The sequence below is a fragment of the Octopus bimaculoides genome, chromosome 13 (genome assembly GCF_046866305.1).
Source record: "Octopus bimaculoides isolate indiv1 chromosome 13, ASM4686630v1, whole genome shotgun sequence".
Lineage (NCBI taxonomy): Eukaryota > Metazoa > Mollusca > Cephalopoda > Octopoda > Octopodidae > Octopus > Octopus bimaculoides.
Window position 1 is genome coordinate 55997261 of NC_142940.1, and position 27500 is coordinate 56024760.

Sequence of the window (27500 nt, forward strand, 5' to 3'; positions counted from 1 at the left end):
CGGATGTTCCTATGTGACATTCCGAGGAATTTTGCTCAATTTTCTCCGAGCTTTTCCCTTTAACTTTAAGTAGGAAGAAGAGAGGTAAAAACCTGTATTATTTTTTGGTCGTAATATGAAGACATTGTAAAATGGATCGTGTCAATCTATTGTTATTTATATTTCCCATAAGTTAAAACGAGAATACAACTGCAAGTTCGAAGCAAACGTAATACGAAAGTACAACTGATAATGTGTTAGCTCTGCAGGTGTGAAACGAGAGAGTTACTCAATCACATGGGAGTCGAGCAAATCTATTTATTAACTGTTGGGGACAGTCAACACAAATAAAGACCCTTCAACAAAACCTTCTCCTTGGTAATTCATGAATCGAGGCCCCTATTTTTATTCTTTATTTATCTATTTTACTTCCAGCGTGTATGAATTACTCTAGTTTATCCTGGTGGTTCGGTGTTTGGGTGTGAAAGTTCGGCTCTCGCGTACAATGGCAGACGGCCTGAGCAGCTTGTTGGCCCGCATCCGCTGCTTGAATACATGTATCCAATGTCTCAGACAAACCCGTCCCTTGCCCGACAGCCTGTGTTATGTTCCCAGCCAGCTGGAGTACAGGTGTGTACGGTCAAGAATCGTTGACAATGACAAGAGTCCATTCTGTTCGGTGGACATATATACCAAACCAGACCTCAATAGTGACAAACTTCCTTTCTCGGAAGAACTTCTTCTTTCTCGTGTTGTCGCCTCTGGTCTCGAGTTTTGCAACTCTCAAGGAAGGTGGATTAAAGTTTTAAAGGTATTTATTAATTAGAATCTCTCTCCCCCACCCCTTCTCTTTCTTTATCTCGTATACGTATAATCCGCAAACTGAATAAGTGTGTGTACTTTGATAGGTTGATTCCAACGTTTCAGCTGGACCCGTCTTTCTCGGCCCTGCTCGAAGCATTAGAATCAATTTCTGCCAAGGCACATACACATTTGTTTTAGGAATTGCATTAACTATGTTTTTGTCGACCAAAACCATGTCTAGTTTCCTGGGACTCGAATCTTTTTCCTTTTTTTTTTTATATTTGATATACATATTTGTCATATATACGTTTACCATTTCAGTTTGTAAATAATCTTTTAACTCTTTTTACCAATCTGAAATCGAAATGTTTTTATTTCGAGGTAAGTATGTAAAATATTAAAAAAAACCCCATCAAACAGTCGCAGCTTGGATGTGAGTCTCGCGACAGCAGTTCGTGACCCACCACAGGTACTCTACTGTGTCTGGATACGATTTAATTCGTCGTACCCAGTAGTAAATCGATACGATGGGAGGTGCGATCAGCTCGCTATAATCCGGTACAGTTAGAAAATGTGTCCGTACAGTACATTGTGTGGTGTTGTAGTTGTATGAGTATGTGGAAGATAAGTGTGGCAGTCAAAGCATACGTGGGAGAATGGCAGTATGGGCATGTTGTGTGGTGTGGTAGAGTTGGGGTCTGATTTGTCGTGTGACAGTGTAGGCATGTGGTAGTGTAAATGCAACCGGCTGAATGGACATGGTGTGTGGATTCTTGGCATGTGGTATGGTAATGTAGTGTAGCAGTCTTGATATGTTGTGTGGTATGGTTGTTTAGTGTGGCATTCAGGGTGCAACTTGTGTGGTCATGTACAGTAGACTGGTAAGGTTTTATGGTTGTAGAAGTGTTGCAAATTGGGCATGTTTTCTTGATGGAGTAGTGTGTAATAAGATAGCCTGAGCATGTGGTGTTGTTGTCTATATATGGTGTAGTGATATAGTGTAGCAGTCTGGACATGTGGTAGTCCAGGTATGTCATGTGATTGGCATAGCAGGGTGGTATTTGGGTATGCTGTGTAATAATTTAATTGCAATGTAGCAATCTGGGAATTTAATGTGGTAGGGTGGTGTAAAGGCTTCAACATGTGTAATGTGATAGTCTGGTTATGTGATGTGGTGGTGTAGAGTGGCAGTTTCAACATGTGGTGTTGTGTATAGTTGGCATGTTGTATGATGTGGTCATGCAATGCAGGGTTTTTTTTAGTTCTAGAAATCACCTCAAAGAAGGACCATAGGCCACTTTTAGTATAAGTGAAAGAACTAATAAAAGATGGCAATAAAACACTTGATGAATGATTTAAATGAATATTAATATATGAATTGATAAAATTTTTTAAATGACAGAAACTGCCAACATTAGTTACCTGAACTTATTGAGATCGATATCATATTGTGCTGAAGACAAAGGTTATTCGTGAATTCAGATGTTCTAGCAAAAATCTTTGTGCATGCAGCTTCCAGTATGTCTGTGACATATCCTTCAAGCATAGACGCAGTTTGCTAAATTTGCCAAAGTGAATTCTGATGGGAAATTTCTAGATTGGTAGAATCAGGGAACAAAGCTCAAATGAAAGTAAAATTTTATAAATGTTAGAGTAACTGGATTGACAAAAAGAGCTCATTACCAACTAGACTCTCCATTTAGTTCTGCAAGTTATCAAGAATAGACAGTACTGCATTGTTGGTGGATCTAGCTCTTGTAGAGATCCAGTAGATCTTCAGTTACAAATGTTCCTGAACAATAGACTAAAGTCATCATGCAGGAAATTAGGAAACTCAGCTGAAATTAAATGTGAATGTAAGGTTTAATAATTTCTGCAAACGAAGAGACTCCTATTTCAATGGATATCAATCCAGTCCATTGAAAAATCCGGAATTTCTCAGTGGTAGTAGAAACATATTAGATCATTTTTGTGGAAGATCCCTGGGGTACACCTGCAAGGATTTTATCAATATCAGAGAACTAGCTTTTGATAGCAACTTTCTGACTACCCCACCTGACCATATTGCATTACACTGCACTAAACCACATCATATACAACACACTACACAATATCATAATTAACAATACTGCATCACATTGTATCACACTGCACCACATTTGTCCACATCGCATTACATCACGCTAGACCAATTCACATTGCTCCAAACTAGACCACATTACAGTACGCCACTGCAAACCACATCACTCCACCACAAAATAGACCACATTACATTACACTGCATTAAAGCACATAACACTAAACCACATTGCATTACCTTGCATTAGACTACATCACAATGCACCACAACGGAGCATATTACATTACACCATTCTGGGCCACATCACACTGTACCACACAAGACCACATCTCATCAGGCTGGACCTCATTGCCTTACACCACTCCAGGCCACTTCATATCACACCAGCCAGACCACATTACCTTGCACCACACTAGCCCACATCACATTGCACTGTAGTCGACCACGTCCCTCACCATATCACATACATTACATCTTGCTGCACTTCACACAATTCTACACTGCACCACATGACAAGACTCCACTCTACATCACGTAACATGTATTTCTATAAGTCCTCAAAAAATAACACCTACACAATATGAGGAAAGAAGTAGTTCATTACCACCACAATTAATCTTATTGCTCCTAAATACACCACATCAGTACACATACATACCTTACAAAAACTAACTACAACTCCTCCTCAGTTAACACTTCTCCAGGCATACGGCTACCACTACTACATGGCAAGTAATTATTCAGCTTTCTTCTAAAAATTTCCTTATCATTCTAACAACAGATTCACAAAATTAAAAAAAAAGACGAAACAAAACAAAACATTTGCACAAACATCAAAAGAGCTCAGAAACAATTTATACAGAAAAATAAATCCATATCACTAAACTCAACAGCATAACAATCACTAACATAGACACTGTCGTAGAGACATCCAGCAATACCACAATCCACTAACATAGATTGCTAAAGTAAACACCTCCAGTAACACCATAGTCACAATGTAGATGTTGCAATACTTTAATTCAATAATTTGTCAGTCACCAACATTTTCAATACAGTGCTTATATTCAACAATACTACAATCACCAGAATAGCTACTGCAGTATATAGATTTGACAAAATTACTGTCATCAATCCTCCTCCTCATCATTTAACGTCTACTTTCCATAGCAGCTGGCAAACCGGAGAGCCACACCAGGCTCCAATTGTCTCCTTTGGCATGGTTTCTACAGCTAGATGCCCGTCCTAATGCCAACCACTTTACATGGCACCAGTATGGCTGCTTTTTATGTGGCACCACTACAGACACGACACCAGCGCAAGGTGCGTATTTTATGACACTAGTGGAAATGCCGAGTTGCTTGGAAGAAAAAAACCCTCTCCACTGAGAGAGGGAACCGAGGGAAGTGGTTGTGAGCCAAGTGAGAATAGAAGGACAAAGATAGTTGCCTTACTATAGAAGGGAAACAATGTCACTACAGGACATGCACGCATTCAACATAATGTCACCAATGCAGTATTATACAGGGTGCAATGGCTAAATTGTCGCTATCTTATATTTTTAATTTCATGCATGCACATTGTTTCTTTTTGATTTTGTTGACTACAGGGGACAGTGCAATCTAAGGACTTGTACTGAGAGTGATAAAAATCAAACATCCAGTCAACATCATGGTGTTTGGAGTGATCACTAGTGATGGCGACGTTATGCCTCCATTCATCTTCCCACACAGCCTATGACTCAACATGGAGGCCTACATCAAGTACCCGGAGGAGATAATGCTGCCCTGAGTCAAGAGGGTGGTTGCTGGAAGTTCAACACTTCTGATTTTGGTTGGTTGGTTTGAACATGTTCAACACAAACTAGGTGTAGTTTTCATAAATTTCAATATTGATAGCTATTACTCAAGTATATATATTTTTTTTACTAAATAAGGCCTTAATGTTTGCAATGAAAATGTCTTCTTTAACACATAGGGATATTGATATTATTCTAGGTGCTAGACACTTAGTTATACAGTTTGATAAGAAATTATGGACCAGGAAAGACAGAACTAATAACTTTGATTCTACAGTGGGATCCAGCAGCTCTGTGCAAGTCACAGATCTCATCAGAATATGTTTATTGCACGCCTTACAGCATAATTTCCCTGATCTTAGGTAATTTGTACCAAGATGATGCATTGTTTATATTTCCTAACACTACTAAAGTGTATATTGAAAAGTCAAGGAAGAAATGAAAATTTTCTAGCAACTCTGGACTAGGAATTAAAGTAGAAAATAATTTTAGGATAATCGATTTCTTCAATGTCACCTTGGACCTTAACTATGGATTCTTCTATCCATACTACAAGATAACTGTTAATTTAATTATATAAATCACTACTCCAATTACCCTAGAAGTATAATTAGTTTTATAGTAAATGGGGTCTCCACTAAAATTTGTTATTTATCAGCTAATGAAAATATCTTTAGGCAGCATTCTCAGTCTTCTAATGAGGTGCTCAATATGGCTAGTTACAAGGAGAAAATTACATCTAAATCTAGAGAACCCCTTAACAGTAATGGAGTAAGCAACCATACTATTAGTTCTTCTAAATGTAATTCTGCTAACAACATTATCAAGAATATTATTAGTAATAATACCAGGAATATTAACAACAACAACAATAATAATAATAATTGTAATAATAGTAATAGTAACAGAAATGCTCATAATTATCTGATGATAACATGATGAATAGGACATAAGCTGAAGGTGCTTGCAGTACAAGCAACAGTAATAAAAGTAACAGTACTGATACTAATAAAACTGGTGATAGTTGTTATAATAATAATAATAATAATAATAATAATAATAATATCAACAACAATAATAATCCTTTTTACTACAGGCACAAGACCTGGAATTTTGAGGAAGGGGGCAAGTTGATTACATCGACCCCAAAATCCAACTGGTTTTTACTTTATCGACCCTGAAAGGGATGAAAGGCAGAGTCACCCTCAGCAGAATTTAAACTCAGAATGTAAAGGCAGATGCAGTGCTAGTAAGCATTTTTTCTGGCATGTTAATGTTTCTGCTGGCTTGCTGTCTTAATAATAATAATTATAGAAATACTAGTGATATTAATAGCATTGGTAATAATAATAGTGACAGAAATAACAACAATAATAATCATGAAAATAAAAGAGTATTTGTACCTGCCAAAGAAGTAGTTGACAGATATTACATAAAAGTGATATATTGTGGTATAACCCTTCATGATCTACAAATATTGTGACATAACCGGCTAGGAACTTTTTCAGTATTTTGGAAAAAACACTTCCCTCCATCTAGCAGATATAGTAGAATCTTTAACAAACACAAGATTAAGCTCTCTTTTTCTACCATACTTAATCTAGCCAATCACATTGGTGTTATTTATAAGAATTCTCCCAATAATAGTAATAGCATAAACCCTTACAGGGATGGAACCCAAACCCACTCTATCCATTTTGACTTCTACTGTACTTTCCAACACTCATTCAATATGAGGATACAACATTAATATTAGTGAATAAAAGTGGAGGAACTGATGATGAAGATAATCCTTTCTAATATTGGCACAAGGCCTGCAATTTTGCAGGACGGGTCTAGTCACATTGATCCTAGTGCTTAACTGGTACTTATTTCATCAACCCTGAAGTGTTTTGCCCAGTATGCTAATGATCCTGTCAGCTCACTACCATAATGATAATAATAATGAAAACAATATTAATAATGATAATAATTACAGTAATAATAATACAGATGCTGTTGATTGGGTTAACATTGATATTAACTATAGAAATAGTGTAAGAAATATCCATCATAGGTGTAAGAATTTATGTAATAATATTAATTATATTAATTTTGGGGGAGGAGTAAGTTGATTACATCAGCCCCAGTGCTCAACTGGTACTTATTTTAGCAGCCCTGAAAGGATGGAAAGTCAAGTCAACCTCAGTGGCAGTTGAATTCAGAATGTAAAGGCGAACATATAATAATAATATCAGCTATAATAATAATACTAGACATATTGGTATTAATAATTGTGATAATGGTTATGGTAATAATTATAACTGTAGTAGTAGTAGTAATAATAATAATAATAATAATAATAATGAGCATAATCATTTTGGAGCACTGGGGAGACTAAATGATGCTTATACTTCCAGTATGAATTTTGGTAATGCAAGTGTTGATGGCATGACTAATGCGCATAATTCTTCTGATTATGACTGCATAATTGTATGAATTATGTAACCTTTCAATATTCTCATCCTGACATTAATTAAATTATGTAACTGTAAGAAGAGAATTTCTTGCTCTCTAGGAAATAAATGCCTAACCAAAAACTGTATATAAGTGTCGTATTAGAACTAGTCTGCATTCATTCACTTATGTGGGTTTCACTTCGTCCATTTTTAAAGTAAGATTATGTAGTCATCTTCATATACTTAGGAGGAGAGATACAGCAAGAACAACACTCTCCATGAAGGTCTAGGACTTAAATGACGAAAATGTCAACTTTTATCTGATGTGAAACATTGCTAGACGCACTAAACCAATTGTTAGTGGTAGATATGGTTGCAATTTCTGTTTAGAATTGTTGGAAATCTTAAAATATATGGTGAAATTATTAATGGATCAGGTGAAATAAAGATCAGATACCTACATTCTATCCATAGAACTTTCTTATGCTTTAAACCAATTCTATAAAGTCTTCCTTGAGTGTTGGATATGTATCTATTGGAAATATTAGTTCTGTTTTTTTTTTCTTTTCTGTTATTTTCTGGCCTCTCAGCTTGTGACTTCTTTGCAACTAAATAATTGATATCTGTAAATTTTAGTGCTGGTTCCATGTGACCCATACTGGTGTCACATATAGAGCACTCATACTGGTGTTGCATGAAAACCATCTGTGTTGGTGTCACATATTAAGCACTGTTGCTGGTGCCACATAAAAAGCATCCGGTACACTCTGTAAAGTGGTTGGTGTTAGGAAGGGACATCCAGCTGTAGAAACCATGCCAAAACAGACAGTTGGAGCCTAGTGTAGCTCTCTGACTTGCCATCTCCTCTCAAAATGTCCAACCCATGCCAGCATGGAAAGCAGACATTAAATGATGATGATATACTAACAAATTTGTAAATTTATATCTTTGACACTGCTTATTGAACCCCAGTGCTCAACTGGTACTTATTTTAGCAAACCTGAAAGGATGGAAAGCCAAGTCGACCACAGTGGCAGTTGAACTCAGAATGTATACCAACAGTATTCTCTCTATTTGGTTTATCCTATTTTGCTTCTGTTATTTCTTTCCTCTCCCTTTTCTCTGAGTTTTCACAGGAAACTTTCACAAATTTGTGGCTTTCCTTAAGTTTATTCTCCCTGAATTATAAATTAGCTGGACTTCCCTTAGTTCAAGTTGATACTCTATAAGCTCTGTAATAATTAATCAGAGCATTTTTATTAAGACTAATTAAGTGAACGAATAAGTAATGCTGGAATTTATTAGCCATGCCACTCCTTAATGTAGTTAACTTTAAAACAATATAACACTGTAAATGAGTTCTTTTTTTTTTTTTTTTGAGGAGAGTTGGCAGCTCTGTTCTTTGAACATGTTTTAATAATGTCAAATGTTGTACTTGGCACCTGCTATCCACTAGTATACAAACATGCTCTGCCACTACCAACCTTCATGAATGAGATTACTAAGTTTAATGACATCTATAACTGTTCTTTAATTCTCAACCTCATTCTGCTATCCACCACCTACATTGTTTGACAGTTTGTAGTCCCACCCAATTTACATTTCATAAATGTTGGTAATTCTGATTAGAAATTTTACTTGTTGGTGATCTGTTGATCAATCAGCATATCACTGCTTGCTTGTTTACTTGGTTAACCTGATGAGTTGAGAGTCACATAATATTGTGTAATCCTGTGGTATGGCATCCCTGACTATACTATGCTTACAATAAAATCTCTTAACAAAAACAATTGTAGCAGTACCACATAACCCATTCATCTGCTTTTACTATACATACATATATATATATATATATATATATATGTATATATGTATGTATGTATGTATTCAACCAACCCACTGTCACCAGTGTAGACACTTTAGTACATTTATTCAACTTGCAATCACTAACACTACAATATATACTGTTAACAAATACATCAGTTACCAACATTAGTGTATATACATTTACCAACATTGCAATCACCAATATAGACACACATTCAACAGCACACCACAGTCACCAGTATGGACACTGCACAGCACATATTCAGCAACACCACAATCACCAATGCAGCTTTACCTAATTCAACTGCCCAACAATCACCTACATCAACATTACTATACATATTTCTGCATCATTACAATCGCCAGCATAAAGACTGCAATATTTAGATTCAACAATATCTTAAACTGATGCTGGTGCCACGTAAAAAGCACTCTGTACACTTTGTAAAGTGGTTGGCATTAGGAAGAGCATCCAGTTGTAGAAACCATGTCAAAACAGACGATGGAATCTGGTGTGGCTCCTGACCTTGCCAGCTCTTGTTGCACCCATGCCCACATGGAAGATGATGCTAAATGATGATGATGACAAACACCAAGAGAATATAATAGTATATACATTCAACTCTACCAATCTTACCAACATACATATTTTAACACAGTATCCTCAGCAAAGTTACAACCTGCAATACATGCATCCATCTATGCTGCAATCACCAATATAGGTGCTTCAGTGCATGTGTTATAAAATTATTATTGTAATTTATGGTCAGAGAGCTTTATTGTGTAGTTTAGTTGAAGACAGAGATCAGCAGGATAAAATGATTTGATTGGCTACAGTTGTGTTCTATAATGGAAAACTTTCTTTGGCAGCACATAACCAGAAATTAGCATATAATGAACATGCTGGAAAAGTAGCTGCTTCAATTTTCTTGTTAAATTTTCAATTCGGTCGAAATAAATTGTGTCTTCGTTTTTCTACATTTCAAAATGAACATTTTCATTTTAAATGTTTTGCCTAACTTTTCCTCTATAATTTTTGTACATGCCTTTCTTAAACGCTATAACTCTGTTATATTTAAACTCAGAATATTATTTAAATGTTTAACTGTCCCATGACTTGTTTCCATATTGGTTATTTCCTCTTCATAGTTTATATTTTACCTCTTCGAAATCAGCTGCTACTAAATCATGTCATTTTCCTCCATTTGATGAAATATTTATAAATCAAGACACTAAACATGCACAAGTTTCAGTTGTGAAAAACAGTGGCAAGCAATGTCTATCTATCTACTTATAAACAATGAATTGCTAATATAGTCTTGATGCCTGTCCATCTTCTAATATTGAAAATTTCATTTGAATTTTGACTGAATTACTGAGATGAGGAATTATTATTATACACTTCCTTCCTTGTAAAATAGGTTAGTGGCCGGAAGGGCGTCCAGCTGTTAAACATTGTTTCAACAATACATATTTGTGTAACAATGCTGGCACGAAAAAAGAAATAGATGTTAAACAAACAAATGAACACACTGATGGATTCAGATTAGTTTCTTCACTTCATCATGATTGTTATGGTCACAGCATTTCAGCCATTGTACTTTCTAGTCTTCTTCAGTAGCCTTCTTGGTATCATAGGCCAAACCTTTATCAATTCCATGCTGATGGTAGATTGTTCTCATTCTGTTGTCATACTATGAATATTAATAGTTATTTCCTTATTCGCTTGCTTGTTCAGTTTCAACTAGAGAATATATTGCTTGGCTAACCCAGAGATTGAACTAATGCCCACTAACTAATCTACTAAACTTAACCCTTAATCTACTAAATTACTAATCTATCAAACTTAACCCTTGACACTTATATCTATTATACCATTGATTTATTATCTTCTCTACAAGCAGCAGTACTTGGTCTTCGGGTGAAATGCTTAACGGTATTTCGTCTGTCTTTACATTCTGAGTTCAAATACCACTGAGGTCAACTTTGCCTTTCATCCTTTCGGAGTCGATAAATTAAGTACCAGTTGCATACTGGGTTGATCTGATCGACTGCCCCCCCCCCCACCAAATGTCGGGCCTTGTGCCTAGAGAAGAAAAGATTATCATTATCATTACCTAAAGTAGTATTGGTTTCATATTTTAGCTCAAGGCCAGCAATTTCAGAAGAGAGGATAAGTTGATTATATCAACCCCAGTATTCAACTGGTACTTATTTTATTGAACCCAAAAGAATGAAGGGCAAAGTTGACTCTTTGCAGAATTTGAACTCAGTACATAACAACAGATGAAACGCTGCTGAACTTTTTGCCCAGCACGGAAATGATTCTGCCAGCTGACCACTTGACACCTGAAATAAATATTCGTTATTATATTACATTATTTTACTCTTTTATTTGTTTCAGTCATTTAATCCTAGAACTTATTCTTTGTAAGCCTGGTACTTATTCTACCGGTGTCTTTTGCCGAACCGCTAAGTCACAGGGGCATAAACACACCAGCATCGGTTGTCAAGCAATGGTGGAGGAACAAACACAGACACACGAACATACACACACACAAGAAAAAAAACACGTACACACATGTATGTGATGGGCTTCTTTCAGTTTCCATCTACCAAATCTACTTACAAGGCTTTGGTCAATCCAAGGCTATAGTAGAAGTCACTTGCCCAAGGTTCCATGCAGTGGGACTGAACCCAGAACCATATGATTTGTAAGCAAGCTACTTACCACACAGCTACAATCACCTAAAATTATTACCTAATATATGTGTGTATGTGTGTGTAATCACAGGAATTCATAATATTTTAGACAAATTGCTAAATTGCTTTGAAATGATTCTTATAATCTTTGGTTGGTTCAGGAATATGGATTCTATTAGAATGGTTACATCAAGCTGAAGTTCAGAATAATGTCACATATTCTATGATGTTCTCCACAGAAATCTGTGTCTTTGTGAAAAATTTCAGTTACCCAATGGGAAAACTGTAACCAAACAACTTGGAATATACGCACATATAGTTACCTTATATATTAAGATAATCACTAATCCAGTGTCTTATAGGAATAATAGGATAGTGAACATAATGAATGCTATGAAATCATTGTTATTTGTAATATATCTTAGCTAAAAACTGACAGCCAGCAGTTTGCAGTAAATACAGACATGTTTATACTTGTACTTCAAATACTGAAGTTGATCATTTACATTGAATGAAATGACTTTTGGCAATTGTTTTTTTTACCACAGCATACATTCAGCAACACCACAATCATAACATTTATATGACAGGACATACATTCAACAACTTAATCACCAATTTAGACTCTATAGTGTATACATTCACAACACCACACTCTCCTACATTATGTACATTCAATAGAACTACAACCACTAACATCATCATCATCATCGTTTAACGTCCGCCTTTCATGCTAGCATGGGTTGGACGATTTGACTGAGGACTGGCAAACCAGATGGCTACACCAGGCTCCAATCTGATTTGGCAGAGTTTCTACAGCTGGATGCCCTTCCTAATGTCAACCACTCTGACAGTGTAGTGGGTGCTTTTACGTGTCACCGGCACGAAGGCCAGTAAGGCGGTACTGGCAACGGCCATGCTCAAAATGGTGTATTTTACGTGTCACCTACACAGGAACCAGTCCAGCGGCACTGGCAACAATCTCGCTCGAATGTTTTTTTCATGTGCCACCGGCACAAGTGCCAGTAAGGCGACGCTGGTAATGATCACGCTTGGACGGTGCTCTTAGCGCTCCACTGGTACAGGTTCCAACACAATTTCAAATTCACTTCCCCAACAGGTCTTCGCAAACCGAGTTTAGTGTCCAGTGAAGGAGAGGTTGGCATGGGTACCAGTTGTTGAATTTGGTTCAATTTCGATTTCACTTGCCTCAGCAGGTTTTTGCAAATGGAGTTTAGTGTCCAATGAAGGAAAGGTACGCATAAGTGGGCTGGCTACACCCCTGGCAGAGGCCTCGGATTATGGTCTCACTTGGCTTGCCAGGTCTTCTCACGCACAGCAAATTTCCAAAGGTCTCGGTCACAAGTCCTTGCCTCGGTGAGGCCTAAAACATAGACACTAAATCACAAACATACAATTCCACAATAACTAATACGGCTGCTACAGGACATACATTTAACAACACTATATGCACTAATATAGATGTTACCACAGAACATATATTTAAGCCTTTAGCATTTAAACCAGCCTTATCTAGCCCAACTATTCTACCTGTCTTATGTTCAAACTAACCAGATTTGGCCTCTCACACCAACCCGACAATGTAATTCTAAAAATAAACCAACACACCATCGAAATCATGAAGCTATGAAATAATACATGATTATTTCCAGACAATTTGAAATCATAACTATTGCATTTGTCAGATTGATCTAAACACTCAAGGGTTAATGACAGCACAGTTATTTGCAGTTCAAATATTGAACAACACTTACCAGTCACCAGCAGTGTTGTGACAAGAAATATTTACTGAGAATCAAATTGTTTTATTTGGCACAAAAGATCAGCTCCAGAATTCAGTACATAGACTTGAGTGTGTGTCCACATTTATTGCACATGGCTGACTGTCAGCTTTCAACTAAAGTGTACCATAAGCGACCTACCTGCAACAGAAGTTATTATAATGATTTCATAGCACTTTAAAGATTGATTGGCACTTTCCAGATCCTTGATGAGTCATGAGGAAATTCAAGTCAACCATAATTTCATCTTCAATAACTGAATCAACATTGAACTGCTCTTGCTCACATGCTTGTTTTGCCTTGAACATGTCAGGATGGTGAATTGACCATGGCAGTCGATTCACCATCACCATTGTCATCATTTAACATCCATTTTCCATGCTGGCATGGGTTGGATGGTAGGGCAGGTGGCATGTCTTACTATGCCGGCATGCGTTTAGGTAAGACATGTTATAGCAAAAGGTGTTAACTATGGAAGCTTTAAACAGTTGAATAATATCCGAAAAATGACTCTTTTCAGACAATTATGGTCTCTGTTAGTGTAGGTTTTCATTCACATGCGTTAACTACAGCATTAGAGTGGTTTAGCTCTTATTTCTAGCAATGTAGGCGTTTCTTAAACCCTAGTCACATTTAGTGACAATCATAATTCTCGTTTTTGGTGAAACATTGCAAATTGCTGTTTATATTAATTATATATATATATATATAATTATATATATATATATAATTATATATATATATATATATATATATATATATATATATATATATCTATATATCTATATATATATATATATACACACACACACACATATATGTCACGTCACTCTTAGTTCTACTGGTGACATGTAACCCAGTAAAACTTGTTGCATAGTTAGGTAGTTGGTGACTAAATCGGCAAACCTACCTGGCCTGTTTGGTAAGGAGGGTGGTTTTTGTCAGAGACCCTGCAGGACAAAAAACAAAACCTGTCTGAGTGTGACTGAACTAAGTAGAGTCAATGGCCATCTAACAGCTGGGTGTATGAAACCCCTAGCCTTTGGTTAGACATCTCTGTTGGAGAAGGTAATTCTGAAATGACACCTTCCTTACGGTAAAGTCTGAGATCATGTTCTTGCTTGTTTCTGGACTACTTGGCTTTGCAGGTGAGAGTTTTAGCAGTGTTGTGCAAGCTGTTATTGACTTTAAATTTCAGCATGGTCATGGCTAACAGCTATTGTCTTTAATATCTGAGATGAAATGATTTGTCAGTGATGGTTATACTTGTTTATAAACTGACAGGTTCCATATATATATATCATCATCATCATCATCATCATCATTTAACGTCTTCTTTCCATGCTAGCATGGGTTGGACAATTTGACTGAGGACTGGTGAAACCGGATGGCAACACCAGGCTCCAATCTAAATTTGGCAGAGTTTCTACAGCTGGATGCCTTTCCTAACGCCAACCACTCAGAGAGTGTAGTAGGTGCTTTTATATATATGGGGGAGAATGTACGAAAAAAAAACAAAAAAACAACAACAACAGACGAGGACAGGTGGTGTAAACAACAAAAAGATGTATTAGTTTGACGCTCGGGAATACAGAAAGTCTTTAACGTTTCGAGCGACGCTCTTCAACAGAAAGAATACGGAGAAAACAAGGAGGAAAACACGGAGAAAAAAAATTGAATGGTGTTTGGTCAATGATCTATCATGGCTTTCCCTTTTGTGTATGAATTTTTTTTTTTCCTCGATTCAGCCACTAAAAACCACACAAAATATATAAATATACACATCTTGCATCTTTACCATAGCCATGGCTATTACCTCAGTCCATCACATTTGAGAAGTTGTAGGAAAATCAAAAAGTGTTAAAGGTTCAGGGTTTGACAAAACACAATTAAAACACCTGTGTTCTGACAGTATTATTTCACCTACCAATATCTTTTACTATTCATCATTCCTTATTCATTCATTGTGGAGGTGCAATAACCCAGTGGTTAGGGCAACGGACTCATGGTCATAGGATCGCGGTTTCGATTCCCAGACCGGGCGTTGTGAGTGTTTATTGAGCGAAAACACCTAAAGCTCCACGAGGCTCCGGCAGGGGGTGGTGGTGAACCTTGCTGTATTCTTTCACCACAACTCTCTCTCACTCTTACTTCCTGTTTCTGTTGTACCTGTAATTCAAAGGGCCAGCCGTGTCACACTCTGTGTCATGCTAAATCTCGCTGAGAACTACATTAAGGGTACAACAAAATGCAAATGTGCTTAGAGAAAAATTAAGCATAAGAGGCATCAGATGTGGTGTGCAGGAGAGAAGATTGCACAAGTGTGGTCATGTGATGCAGATGGATGAGAATTACTATATAAAGAAGTGCTGATTGCAAAATGTGGAAGGAACATGTAGAAGAGACAGACCTAGGAAGACATGGGATGAAGTGGTGAAACTGACTTCAAGATGTTGAACCTCTCAGAGGAGATGAATGGCATTATGCTCTGCTTGAGAAGACCTGTCCATTTCAGCAGATTCAAGCTCTGTTAAGCCTTCTTCCACAACTCATCTTCTATTTTTTCATTTCCCACTACATAAAACTGATATCCTCCACATCCAACTCATTCCTTATCTCTAGTCACCTGCCACACTATTTTCACTCCGTGCACTTCCTATTCTGTCTAATTCATGTTGTACCTGTACCTCAGATCTTCTTCTTTTTCTTCTTCTCTCTCTCCAGGTGGTCAAGCCATGTATTCACCTCTTCAGCAAGACACCTGTTCCTCTCCTTCTATCATAGTTTCTTATTCCTCCAGTCTGTACCCCACTCAGTTGTGAGGGTCTTATCTTCCAGGTGTTTGGCGACCTCACTGATGTTGGTGCCACAAAAAAGCACCCAGTACACTCTGTTAAGTGGTTGGCATTAGGAAGGGCATCCAGCTGTAGAAACTATGGCAGACATAGAACCTGGCAGAGACTTCTGGTTTGTCTGATCTTGTCAAACTATTCAACCTATCACAGAAAAAGGAATATTAAATGATGATGATGATATGCATAGAAACATAGACAGATACAATTGCACACACATTTCAGCAGGGACTTTGGCATATGACAGCAAGTTGATGACAAGCTCAGATTTTTTGTCCAGGGTTAGAATAGGCTGGTAGGTAATGTGGAACTTTTCTGTGACACAGAGGTTGCAAAACTCTGTTACTAAAAGTTGGAGCTATGTTTATAATTATCCAAGTATTGTTGATCAGTACCCAACGAAAATAAATCATTTTCTTTTCTTTTTGTTTGTATCTCTTCTTTTTCCAGGTCCAGCAATATGGTAATAAAACATTGTTAGACTTGCCCAGTGAAGGATGGATATTGTTATGTGGTAGAAACTGTATGAGTGAAGACTCATTGGTTATGGAATTAATCCAGCCTGAACCAAACAGTTTTGCCAATTTTGCCATTGCAGCTAAATTATCGAGGTGAGTACTTTCTATATCTTCTCTCTGTCACACCATTTTCTGTAGAACTGAGATAACTTAATAGACTGGGTTTTGGTTTATCTCTTTAGCATTTAATCCAGCCATATCCGGCTCAGATATTCCACCTTTTTATGTTTAAACTGACCAGATCTGGCTTCATCCTCCTACCCTACTATGTCATTGTAAAAATGAATTATCACATTATCAAAATATTGAAGGTATGCAATAATGCATAATTAAATTAAAAACAATGTTTGTAATTATGCATTGCATTTAACAGAGGAATCTGAATGCTAAAGAGTTATGAGCTGAGGGTTTTTTGATCAAATTCAATGTTGGTGTTTGGTTATGCATTCTTTTTTTATTTATTCAATGGTTTATTTTGAAGAGTGGAGGCGCAATGGCCCAGTGGTTAGGGCAGCGGACTCGCTGTTTCGATTCCCAGACCGGGTGTTGTGAGTGTTTATTGAGCGAAAACACCTAAAGCTCCACGAGGCTCCGGCAGGGGATGGTGGTGAACCCTGCTGTACTCTTCCACCACAACTTTCTCTCTTACTTCCTGTTTCTGTTGTGCCTGTAATTCAAAGGGTCAGCCTTGTCACACTGGCTAGTGTGACCACCAAACTGATTAGTGATTAGGTGGAAGGCTGGTTTCCTGTAGTTAACACAGCAGACCAACAATAAGGAAAATATGTTTATTAATAAATATAAATCAAAACTAAATATTATATAACAGCGTAACAGAATGACAAAGCACAATATATTTGATTCAACTAAACAACTAGAAGCAACGAGAATAATAAAAGAAAATCAAAAGTTAAGGTAATTTATTTTTTCTCAGATACAAAACCCTAATTTCAAACCACTGTGTAATTATATATTTTTTTGTACACCATTTGCTGATGTCACCCTAGGATTGACCAATTGGATTGGTTTTTTAGAGTCTGAGAAAAAATAAAAAAACAAATGGTGTTTTTATGCATTTAACCAACCAGGATATGAGAAAAACAAGTGATGTCTTAAGGAAGTCAGCCAATTGGAATGCTAAACTACTGATAAAAACAAGTGACCAGGACACATGATAAACAAATGATGTCCTAGGCAGTCAATCAACTGGACTACAGACAGACAAAAAGACAAACGATATTTTTTATTAAGTGACCAGTCAGGACTTGAACCTCTGCCTTAAAACCAACATATACACAGCTGTATCAGCTTGAAAAATAGCCCAAGTTCCACATTTGAATGAATAAAGCACACAACATAACAGAGCATGTAAAAAAAATTTTTGTTTTAAAATCTTCATCATGCCTATGATAACACAATTTATTATGAGACTTATTGAACTTTCAAATTTCTTTCATGAATTATTGGTATGAAATTTTTTGAACATTGGAAGTTTCATGATTCCTTATTGCTGTAAAATGATTAAATTTCTAAATTTTCTTCATATGATTTTGCTATGAAACCTGTTCAACATCTGATTTTTGAGCGTATTTTATCATAAGGACATTTTTTCTTGTGCCTCTTTCCTTTAAATTTTCATTTTATTTTTCCTTTTTTATCATTGAAATGGTATTTCAATAAATTTCAAAACTTTAAGAAAAAAATAAAGCTTCATTGTAAGACACAAGTACATTTTCAACTCCCAAACCAATTTCCACTCAGCTGACAAAAATGAGTAGCACCTGTATTTCAAAGGGGCCAGCTTTGTCACATTCTGTATCACACTGAATCTCTCTGAGAACTACATTAAGGGTATGTGTGTCTGTGGAGTGCTCAGCCACTTGCACGTTAATTTCCCGAGCAGGCTGTTCCGTTGATCGGATCAACTGGAACACCTGTCATCATAACCGATGGAGTGCCACTATACAATATTGATGATTTTAATGTGTATGAAGCAGATCTATCTGTTGGTATTGTTTATCGACCCCGAAAGGATGAAAGGCAAAGTCAACCTCATTGGAATTTGAACTCAGAACGTAAAGACAGACGAAATACCGCTAGGCATTTCGCCCGGCGTGCTAACGTTTCTGCCAGCTCGCCACTTTTATTATGAATATTGCATTTTGTTTGTCTCCTGGAAAATTGTTGCAGTTGTGAAAGTGGATTTGTGTAAATCTGAAGCCTGTGGTGTGTTGGCTAATAGTAGATGGTTGAGGGGATAAAGTATTAGGCTGCTTGTAGCTTGATGGTTCAAATCTGCTTCATTGTTGTTTCAGGATTGAACACTTATACTAAGTATGAGCGAATGAGAAAAATCTTTACATAGTCACTCAACATGTAAGAAATAGCAGCCAACTCTAACTCAAATTACAACCTACCTATCTTAGAAAAAAACACACTGAGGGAGAGATTTGATAGTATAGTCAGAGATAGCAATCTCTCTGAAGGTAAGAAAGAATGGCTTTCATCAGACAGTTCGCTCAATCATTGCAAGTTGTGGCTAAACAACAAAGACCGCACTTCAGTGAATAGTTACTGGCTTACTTGTTGCAAGTGTTATCTGACATGAACTGACATACTATTATTCAAGGGAAGGTTTCACCTTCATTGTTTTGCAGTGGAACTAGAGCTAGTCATACAGCTCAATAAAAAAAAATTAAAAAATGATCCTAATGGGAATTAGTGATACATTTACATTTGTCTATGTGACAAGGGAGGTAATCGCCTTGTCTAAGCAAATAGACGTGTTTCTGTTGGTTTGAATTTTTAGCAGAAGTAGAGTAAGAACAGACACAGAATGAATCAAATTTTCAAGTTACAATTATTTTCTCAACTACAGAAGGGGAAAGATTCTCAACTAAAAATAATAAATTTTTATGACTTATTCTCAGAAACAAGAGCAGTCCTCATGAATTAGTATTGGACACCAAGATTGATGATTGAAATGTTGGAAGAAGCTATGATTTCAACATAGTCATATTGTGTGTGTGTGTGTATATATGTATGTGTGCGTGTGTGTGTGTTGGCTTAGTCAGAAGAAAAGCAGTTCTCTTTTTGTTGGGGTCCAAGGTTGAGGTTCGGAAATAGAGAAAGAATTCACAATTCGATTCATGGGTTAATGCCATAGAAAACAGCATATCAAAACTGAATTATCTTGAGATCAGAAACACTGTTTCGAATATTCCCAATGGAATGGACTCTATGAAAGGCCAGGTAGTAATTAGCATTTGAACAGCATGATAAATTAAGTCTCCTTCCAGATTCCACTCATATGCTAGGGTCAAGTAGAGTTAATGATAAAAGACACTTCCCTGAAATGCTGCGCAATGGGCTTGAACCTGGAACCACATGGTCATGATGCACTTTTTTGTTATTTCACAAATGTTTGAGAAATGCAGTCAACTACATGACTACGTTACCAATCACTTGGCTACTTTATTTCACATATATGTGATATGTACACAGGCATCAAAACTTGGCTATATTTTGTCATACACACTACTTATAGGTGGTAAAAAGTTTGCCTCCTAACCACATGGTTTCAGGTTCAGTCCCACTGCATAGCACATTGGGTTACTGTCTTCTACTACAGCCCTGGGGTGTCTAAAGCCTTGTGATAAACAAAGACTGCATGGAAGCTTATTGTTTTTATGTGTGTGTGTGAGTGTTTGTGTCACTTTGTCTTCACATCACATGATTGTTGTAAATGAATATCATTCATTTTCAATATTCAGCAAAAACATGTCTAGCCTTAGGGAAATGTTACCTTCTTGGAAACCAGTAAGGGCTGGTGATAGAAAAGAGATCTGGCCATAGAAAATCTACCTCATTAAACAACATCCAACTTATGCAAGCATGGAAGAGTAGACATTGAAAAAAAACCCCCAAAAACTATTTGATTTACTCCTATTACTCTGGTTCTCTTCTATCACTCCCTTTCTTTCCCCCTACTACAATGCTTATGTGATTGGTAGTAATAGCAATGCCCAGTTCTACCAGTGTTGTAATAGAAAATGTCCGTTTTGCTTTTATACAGTATCATACTTCTTACACATACATCATTTTCGTTGCTTAGCAGAAGCAACAGTCTCTGAACTGTTTCTACCCTATTCTTATTCTGACTACAATAAATTATAAATTTACTTATGCCATTGGTCTCTTTATCTCACTCTTTTTTTTATATATACACAGGCTAATACACGACCCATGTTATATTCCCCATTCATGTTATAACCACATCTGGGGCAAAACTAGTCGGTATACAGCACTTACTTGGTATTACCTGTATCATTAGGGTCTGGTTGACTCCATTACCCTTCATAACCTTTATATATATATATATATATATATATATATATATATATATATATGTATATATATATAATATCTGTGTGAGTATGTTTATTCTTATTCAGTTGGCAGGAAGTGGTGGAACATGACTTTAGTGTCCGTCTCAAGAAGTTTGAGTCTGTTCCCCCTGATGAAGAAATGGTACAGAATCTGTCCAGGGTATTGCCAAACTGGACTCTGGAAAATGATGAAGCTCTCGTTCAACTGATGGCAAATTCTATGAATATAAATAGCCAGTTCTTGGGCAACCTCCGTCACTATGTCGACTCCGTGGATGTATCTTCGTCCTGTGTATCGGTAAGTTCTTCTTTATCAGTCTCTTGCTTCCCCTTTTCCCCATCTTTGGGTGATGGCTTTTACCATTTTCTTACCTGAAGACATAAGAAGTTCTTGTATATGTCTTCAGGCAGAAAAAAGCATTGATGCTCTGCACAGTCAAAGCAGACAGCTGGGGCCTGGTGTAGCACTCTGGCTTGCCAGTGCTTGTCAAACCGTCCAACCTATACCAGCATGGAAAACAGATATTGAATGATGATGATGATGATGGTGATGATGATGATGATGATGATGATGATGATTTGAATAATAAAAACAGTTTACCAAAAATTTGATAAAATCAACATTGAGTTTTTTCTTGAAAATATTCCTGTTTCATGCGAGCAATTGATATTGTGTTGTGACTCTTGTGTCCTTGGCTTGTTATTGATCATATCCATAAACATTTTACAGTCACTCAAATATTTTAAAAGTAAAATAGTTTGTTTCTGTGGCCCTTTGGAATTATACTGTAGCCTCAGGTTGTGAAGCAGTTTATAAGACAACATACGAAGTCTGTCCAAAAAGACACCAAAGTGCTTGTAACTGCAGTGGTGTGCATAGGTGACCTTGACCTTTAAGTCTACTAAAAGCCATATTATTTAACCTTGACTTTCACTCAAATAATAACTGCATCAGTTAATCATCAATTTTATATATGCTAGTGTGAACAGATGCTTAGTGCACTTGGTAATTTGTTGTAATAATGAAGGTTTGGAATAGTAACACATGTGTGAAATTCTATTTTACAGAGACCTTTCTAATGTTACAACAGGTCTAAGTGGAGGATTGTTTGAGCTGTACACAATGCCATGTGTGGTACCTGTGGTACCATATATTACATTCACATTGGGAAGAACATCCACCAAAGATGATCCCAAATCTAGACCTTCCACAATCGCAGGCATATACCATCCTTATCTATGAGAGGCACTGACTGGGTGATGCATTGTGTTCTTGAGCAATATACTTCATTTAGCATTGCTCCAGTTCACTCAGCTAGGAAAAGTGAGTAATCTTGTGATATACTGGCATCTCATCCAGGGGGCAATATATCCTCACAGAAACTGAGAGACTGACCCTATGGATTCATATGACTTTAAAAGGATCTTTATTATATATGTTAGTGTCCTACTGGATAACAACATATGCCATCACTAACTATAGGTGGCACTGGTCTAGTTGATAAAAACGTATACCATTGCTAATTATAAGTAGGCACCATCCAACATGATAACAACATACACTATCAATAACTATAAGAGGTACTAGCCTGAAGGATAACAGCATTTGCCATAGCTAATTATAAGAAGCCTTGGGCTATTCCAGCACTGGGTTAACCATTAAGTGAAATAAGCATGTACTTAGGGCATCAAGGAAAGGAGGGTACCCCAGAAATGGTAAATGGTTTATGGCATGAAAGAAATCTCTTTAAACTTGCTAAGATAATATTCAAAGTAATAACATTGATTGAAAATATGATTTCAAAGTGTTCATTGTGTCTAAGTGGGGATCTGATCAAATATTTTGCAACTAAATAAAACCAGAGAAAAGTATACAAAAATAAATATTATTTTCTATCTTACTGTTAGTATTGTTTTGTTTCGAAAAATAAAAGTTTATTTCCTGGTTTATTATTGTTTATATTTCAAATCACATATATATGGGGGCACCAAAACCTTTTAAGTGTGTAAGACTCCTATGGGTCTTTGTTTGGTCCTGCTCTATTCAAAATATCAGCCTATAGGAAAGCTGGCCTATTAGGTAACAACAGATAGTATTACAATAGCCATATATTTGTTTTAAAGTAGAGTTCCTTCTGTTTTGGCTTTGTGTGCATTATAATGTCTCTGTTTCAGGATGATGGTGGGCCGCTCAACCTCACTGACGACGACCCAGATACTTACTGGGAGAGTGAGGGCAGTCAAAACCAACACTGGATCAAGTTACACATGAAGAAAGGAACTGTGATTAAGTAAGTGATATTTTTCATTTTGTTTCAAATGAATTTTAAAAAAATTTTTGTCACAGTTTATGCTATTTGTGAGTGTGTGTGTGTGTGTGTGTGTGTGTGTGTGTGTGTGCATGCATGTATGTGAATGCTTATTCATTCACATTGTTTTGAATTAATCGTACATTACTTCTGATGAAGTGGTTGTTTAGTTTTAGAGTGACATTCTAGGTTAGGTGTGAGAGGCTGGATCTGGTCGATTTAAACATAAACCAGGTAGAATATTTAGGCTGGTTCTGGCTGGTTTAAATGTTAAAAGGTTAAACTAGGACTAATGGATTCATGCTAGAGTCAACAAGTTTCAACTAGAAACTCAAAAACATGACACAAAACCGTTATGGTTGATGGGGATGAAAAAACTAGGACTAGAAATTTAATGTGAATTCCATTAAGGAATCTGTGTGTGTGTGCAATTCTTTTAGAAATTGGTTCGTTTGAGAATATGGGTTTTCTAAATATGAAAGTTTAAAGAGATTTCAATATTGGTTTCAAATTTTGTTACAAGGCTAGCAATTTCACAGGAGGAGGCAAGTTGATTACATTGACCTCAGTACTCAACTGGTACTTATTTTATCGACCCTGAAAGAATGAAAGTCAAAGTTGACCTCAATGGAATTTGAACTCAGAACATAAAGACAAGCAAAATGTTGCTTAGCATTTCACCTAGCATGCTAGCGATTCTGCCAGCTTGTTGCCTTAAAGAGATTTTAATACTGAAATTGCAGTGAAGTGGGAGGGAGGGAGAGTATAAGTGGTAGAAAAATTGAGGTTGTCTCTGCGAAAGTTCAAGTGCATATTATAATCGAATCCATGGGAAAAGTAAGAGAGAAAATGAGAAAAGGAAATTTATAATTAGACATTGAGAGAAAATAAAGAAGAGGCATTTGATTGTAGACGGAAAGAATTCGGGTGAGGAAGCAAATCAGTGGCATAAGAGAAGACGTAGAAATCTTTTTAACCCACATTGTTGTATTAAAACCCTTTTGATACCAAATCTCCCTGAGACTGCCCTGGTTCGGTGATACAATCTTTTTGCTTTAAAATGTTCCAAATTAAAATCTTTCTCCAGATTAATAATTCTTTTTACTTTAGGCACAAGGCCTGAAATTTTAGGGAGGTGCTAGTATTGAATCAGTACTTATTTTATCAACTCCAAAAGGCTGAAAGGCAAAGTCGATCTTAGTAGAATTTGAACCCAGAACGTAAAGATAGATGAAATGCCACCAGTTTATTAATGACAAAATTATTTTAGTATATTTTACTAAATTCTTCATTAGTTTCAAAATTCAATGAAACAAATGCAGTATATATCAGCAGAAATATGGTAACAAAAGGGTTAAACCAATTTTGTTCTGTTGTAGCAGCCATTTTATAGCCTTTCACACTCCAACCTAAAATTATGTCCCCCCCCCTCCCTACCTATACTACTAACTAATCTTCTCACCCCAATTCTTTGTGTTAACAATCAAGCTTCTCTTTTATTTCTTTTACATATTCTTTTTATTTCAGTTTCTAATTAAAAATGTCTAATTTAAAATCTACTCTTTTGAGTTTTCTTTCATACTTTTTGTTTATTTATAATTATGATTTATCCTTGAACTTATACAGAGATGCTTCAGTTTTTCTACAACTGATATCCTTCACCTCGACACCCCACCACCACCACCACCACCTATTTATTTCAATTTAATATAAAATCTCCTTTTGTCTCCTACATATAAAAAACCCAACTCAGTCTTTGTTTTAAATTCCATTAATTGAAATGATACCTCATTCATTTGAAAAACCTGTGTCAAGTGAACCACATGGCAGTCTCTAACAAATCACATTCATTTAAGTTTAATATGAAATAATAATAATAATAATGATAATAATAATAATAATAATAATAATAATAATAATAATAATAAGCACTACTAGGCACCGTGCACATCTTACATAAAGCACTTTCAATATAGTGAAAATAAGAGCACCACAACAACCTACATTACATACCCAAGGTAAACATAGGTGTGCTTGGTAGTGCAGTAAAAACACATGATAAAAATAAGACTACTGACTAATGATGATAATAATAATAATAATAATGGTATTTAACTCTTAAGCATTCAGATTTCTCTGTCAAATGTAACAGTTATTTATTCACATTTCAAAATATTAATCATGTATTATCTTGTAGCTTTGAGGTTTCAAAGATGTGACTGTTTATTTTTAAAATGACATTGTAAAGTAGGTGTGAGAGACCAGATCTTGCTGGTTTGAACATAAAACTTGTAGACTATGTAGACCACATCTTGGGGGGTCCTTTAACTGTAAATAGCTTCCAGTTTATATATCTAGCCTTTTCAAATAATGTATGCATAATGTGTATATATATATATATTTTTTTATTTTACAGAGAATTATCATTAACCCTGTCTGGTGCTGACAACATCTATCTCCCATCAAAAGTGATAGTGTGTGGAGGGGATGAATTTAATATGAAAGATTTAAATGTAGTTACTTTAGAAAGGTGAGTCCCCCCCTGCTGCCACCACCACCACCACCACCACCACCATACACTAAACCAACTATTTCTTCCATTCAGCTTCTTGCCTTGCTCTTTCTTCTATTCATTTCATTAATGGATTTCTATTATTTACAGATGTTCTGCTTGTAACCCTTTGATTACTTGTAGTACGTGTGTGTGTATGTGTGTGTCTCTCTCTCCATATGTGTGTGTGTATGTGTGCTTGAGGATGGCGAGCTGGCAGAATCGTTAGCATGCCGGGCGAAATGCCTATCAGTATTTCATCTGCTGTTACGTTCTGAGTTCAAACTCCACCGAGGTCAACTTTGCCTTTCAGCCTTTCAGGGTTGATTAAATAAGTACCAGTTACACACTGGGGTCGATGTAATCGACTTAATCCCTTTGTCTGTCCTTGTTTGTCCTCTCTATGTTTAACCTCCTGTGGGCAATAAAGAAATATATATATACGTGTGTGTGTGTGTGTGTATAGATGTATATTTCACTTATGATTAAATAAGTTGCACTTCATAATTGAAGCTCTGATGAAACTGTAAGGGGTCACTCAGGCACTTAAGTATGAGACCACTGCATCTTATAGTGGAAACAGCTGAGAGCTAATAAACTTCATGAGATAATCATTTATTCCTTTGTCATCTCGTTTCTTACACACACACACACAGATATATGTGTGTGCATGTATATATATATATATATAATGTGAATGTTGAACAATGAGAATGAGTGTTCAACACTGTATTGGTGGATAAAATTTCTTTAGTTGTGTATCAAGGCTACCATTGGTTTCATGCTAAGAAAGATATCTTAACAATTTTTCAAGCCAATCACATGCAGTAATGGTGTTCCAAAATGGAGACGAATGCCATTCCTCCATATAGTTGGCTTGAAAAATTAAGATATTAAGATATTTTTCTTAATGTGAAACCATAAAGAAATATATATATTTGATGTCATAAGAACTAAGCAGCCTTATACTTTTTCTTTTCGAAAAGCTTTTTATCCCAATATTTACATACTGTGTCGTGTCAAATGTTGTGTTGTTACACAAACGTGACCTAAAAAGAATTTGCTCTACCAGACCTGAATGAAGTTGGCCTCTTACCCTTGGCTGTGTAAAAGACTATCACTGTCAACATTCCCACTACCTCCACCACCACCACCACCAACAAGAACAGCAATAACAACCATCACCATTACTATTTTCATTACCACCATCTCTACAATCACTTCCACCACCACTTTTCCATTATACAAGTACCGTCTTTATAAAAATACTTTTATGTTTTTCTCAAAACATACTTGTTATGTTATTGTTGTCATGTGTTGTTGTTGTTGTGAAGCCACTGTGTGATGTTGTGTGTTGTTTGTTGTTGTATCATAAAAGACCTGTTTATTGTTGTGTGATGTTGTGCTGTTACACACACACACACACACACACACACACACACACGTGTTTA

At 36.3% G+C, this 27500-nt stretch overlaps 1 protein-coding gene across 2 annotated transcripts in view; it reads left to right on the forward strand.

Annotated features, from left to right (window-relative positions):
- LOC106881563 (E3 ubiquitin-protein ligase HECTD3) overlaps window positions 1-27500 on the forward strand; it is a 41353-nt gene that overhangs the window by 527 nt on the left and 13326 nt on the right. The window contains exons 1-5 of one of the 2 annotated variants that reach the window (XM_014932012.3): window positions 1-790; window positions 16734-16894; window positions 21256-21487; window positions 23365-23480; window positions 25915-26028. The exon at window positions 1-790 is cut by the window's left edge and continues 527 nt beyond it. In XM_014932012.3, the coding sequence (XP_014787498.1) occupies window positions 485-790; window positions 16734-16894; window positions 21256-21487; window positions 23365-23480; window positions 25915-26028 (929 nt within the window). In that variant the 5' untranslated portion in view covers window positions 1-484. Of the gene's footprint in view, window positions 791-5757; window positions 5911-16733; window positions 16895-21255; window positions 21488-23364; window positions 23481-25914; window positions 26029-27500 lie in introns of those variants that run through there. The other variant, XM_089362038.1, reaches the window with a different exon arrangement.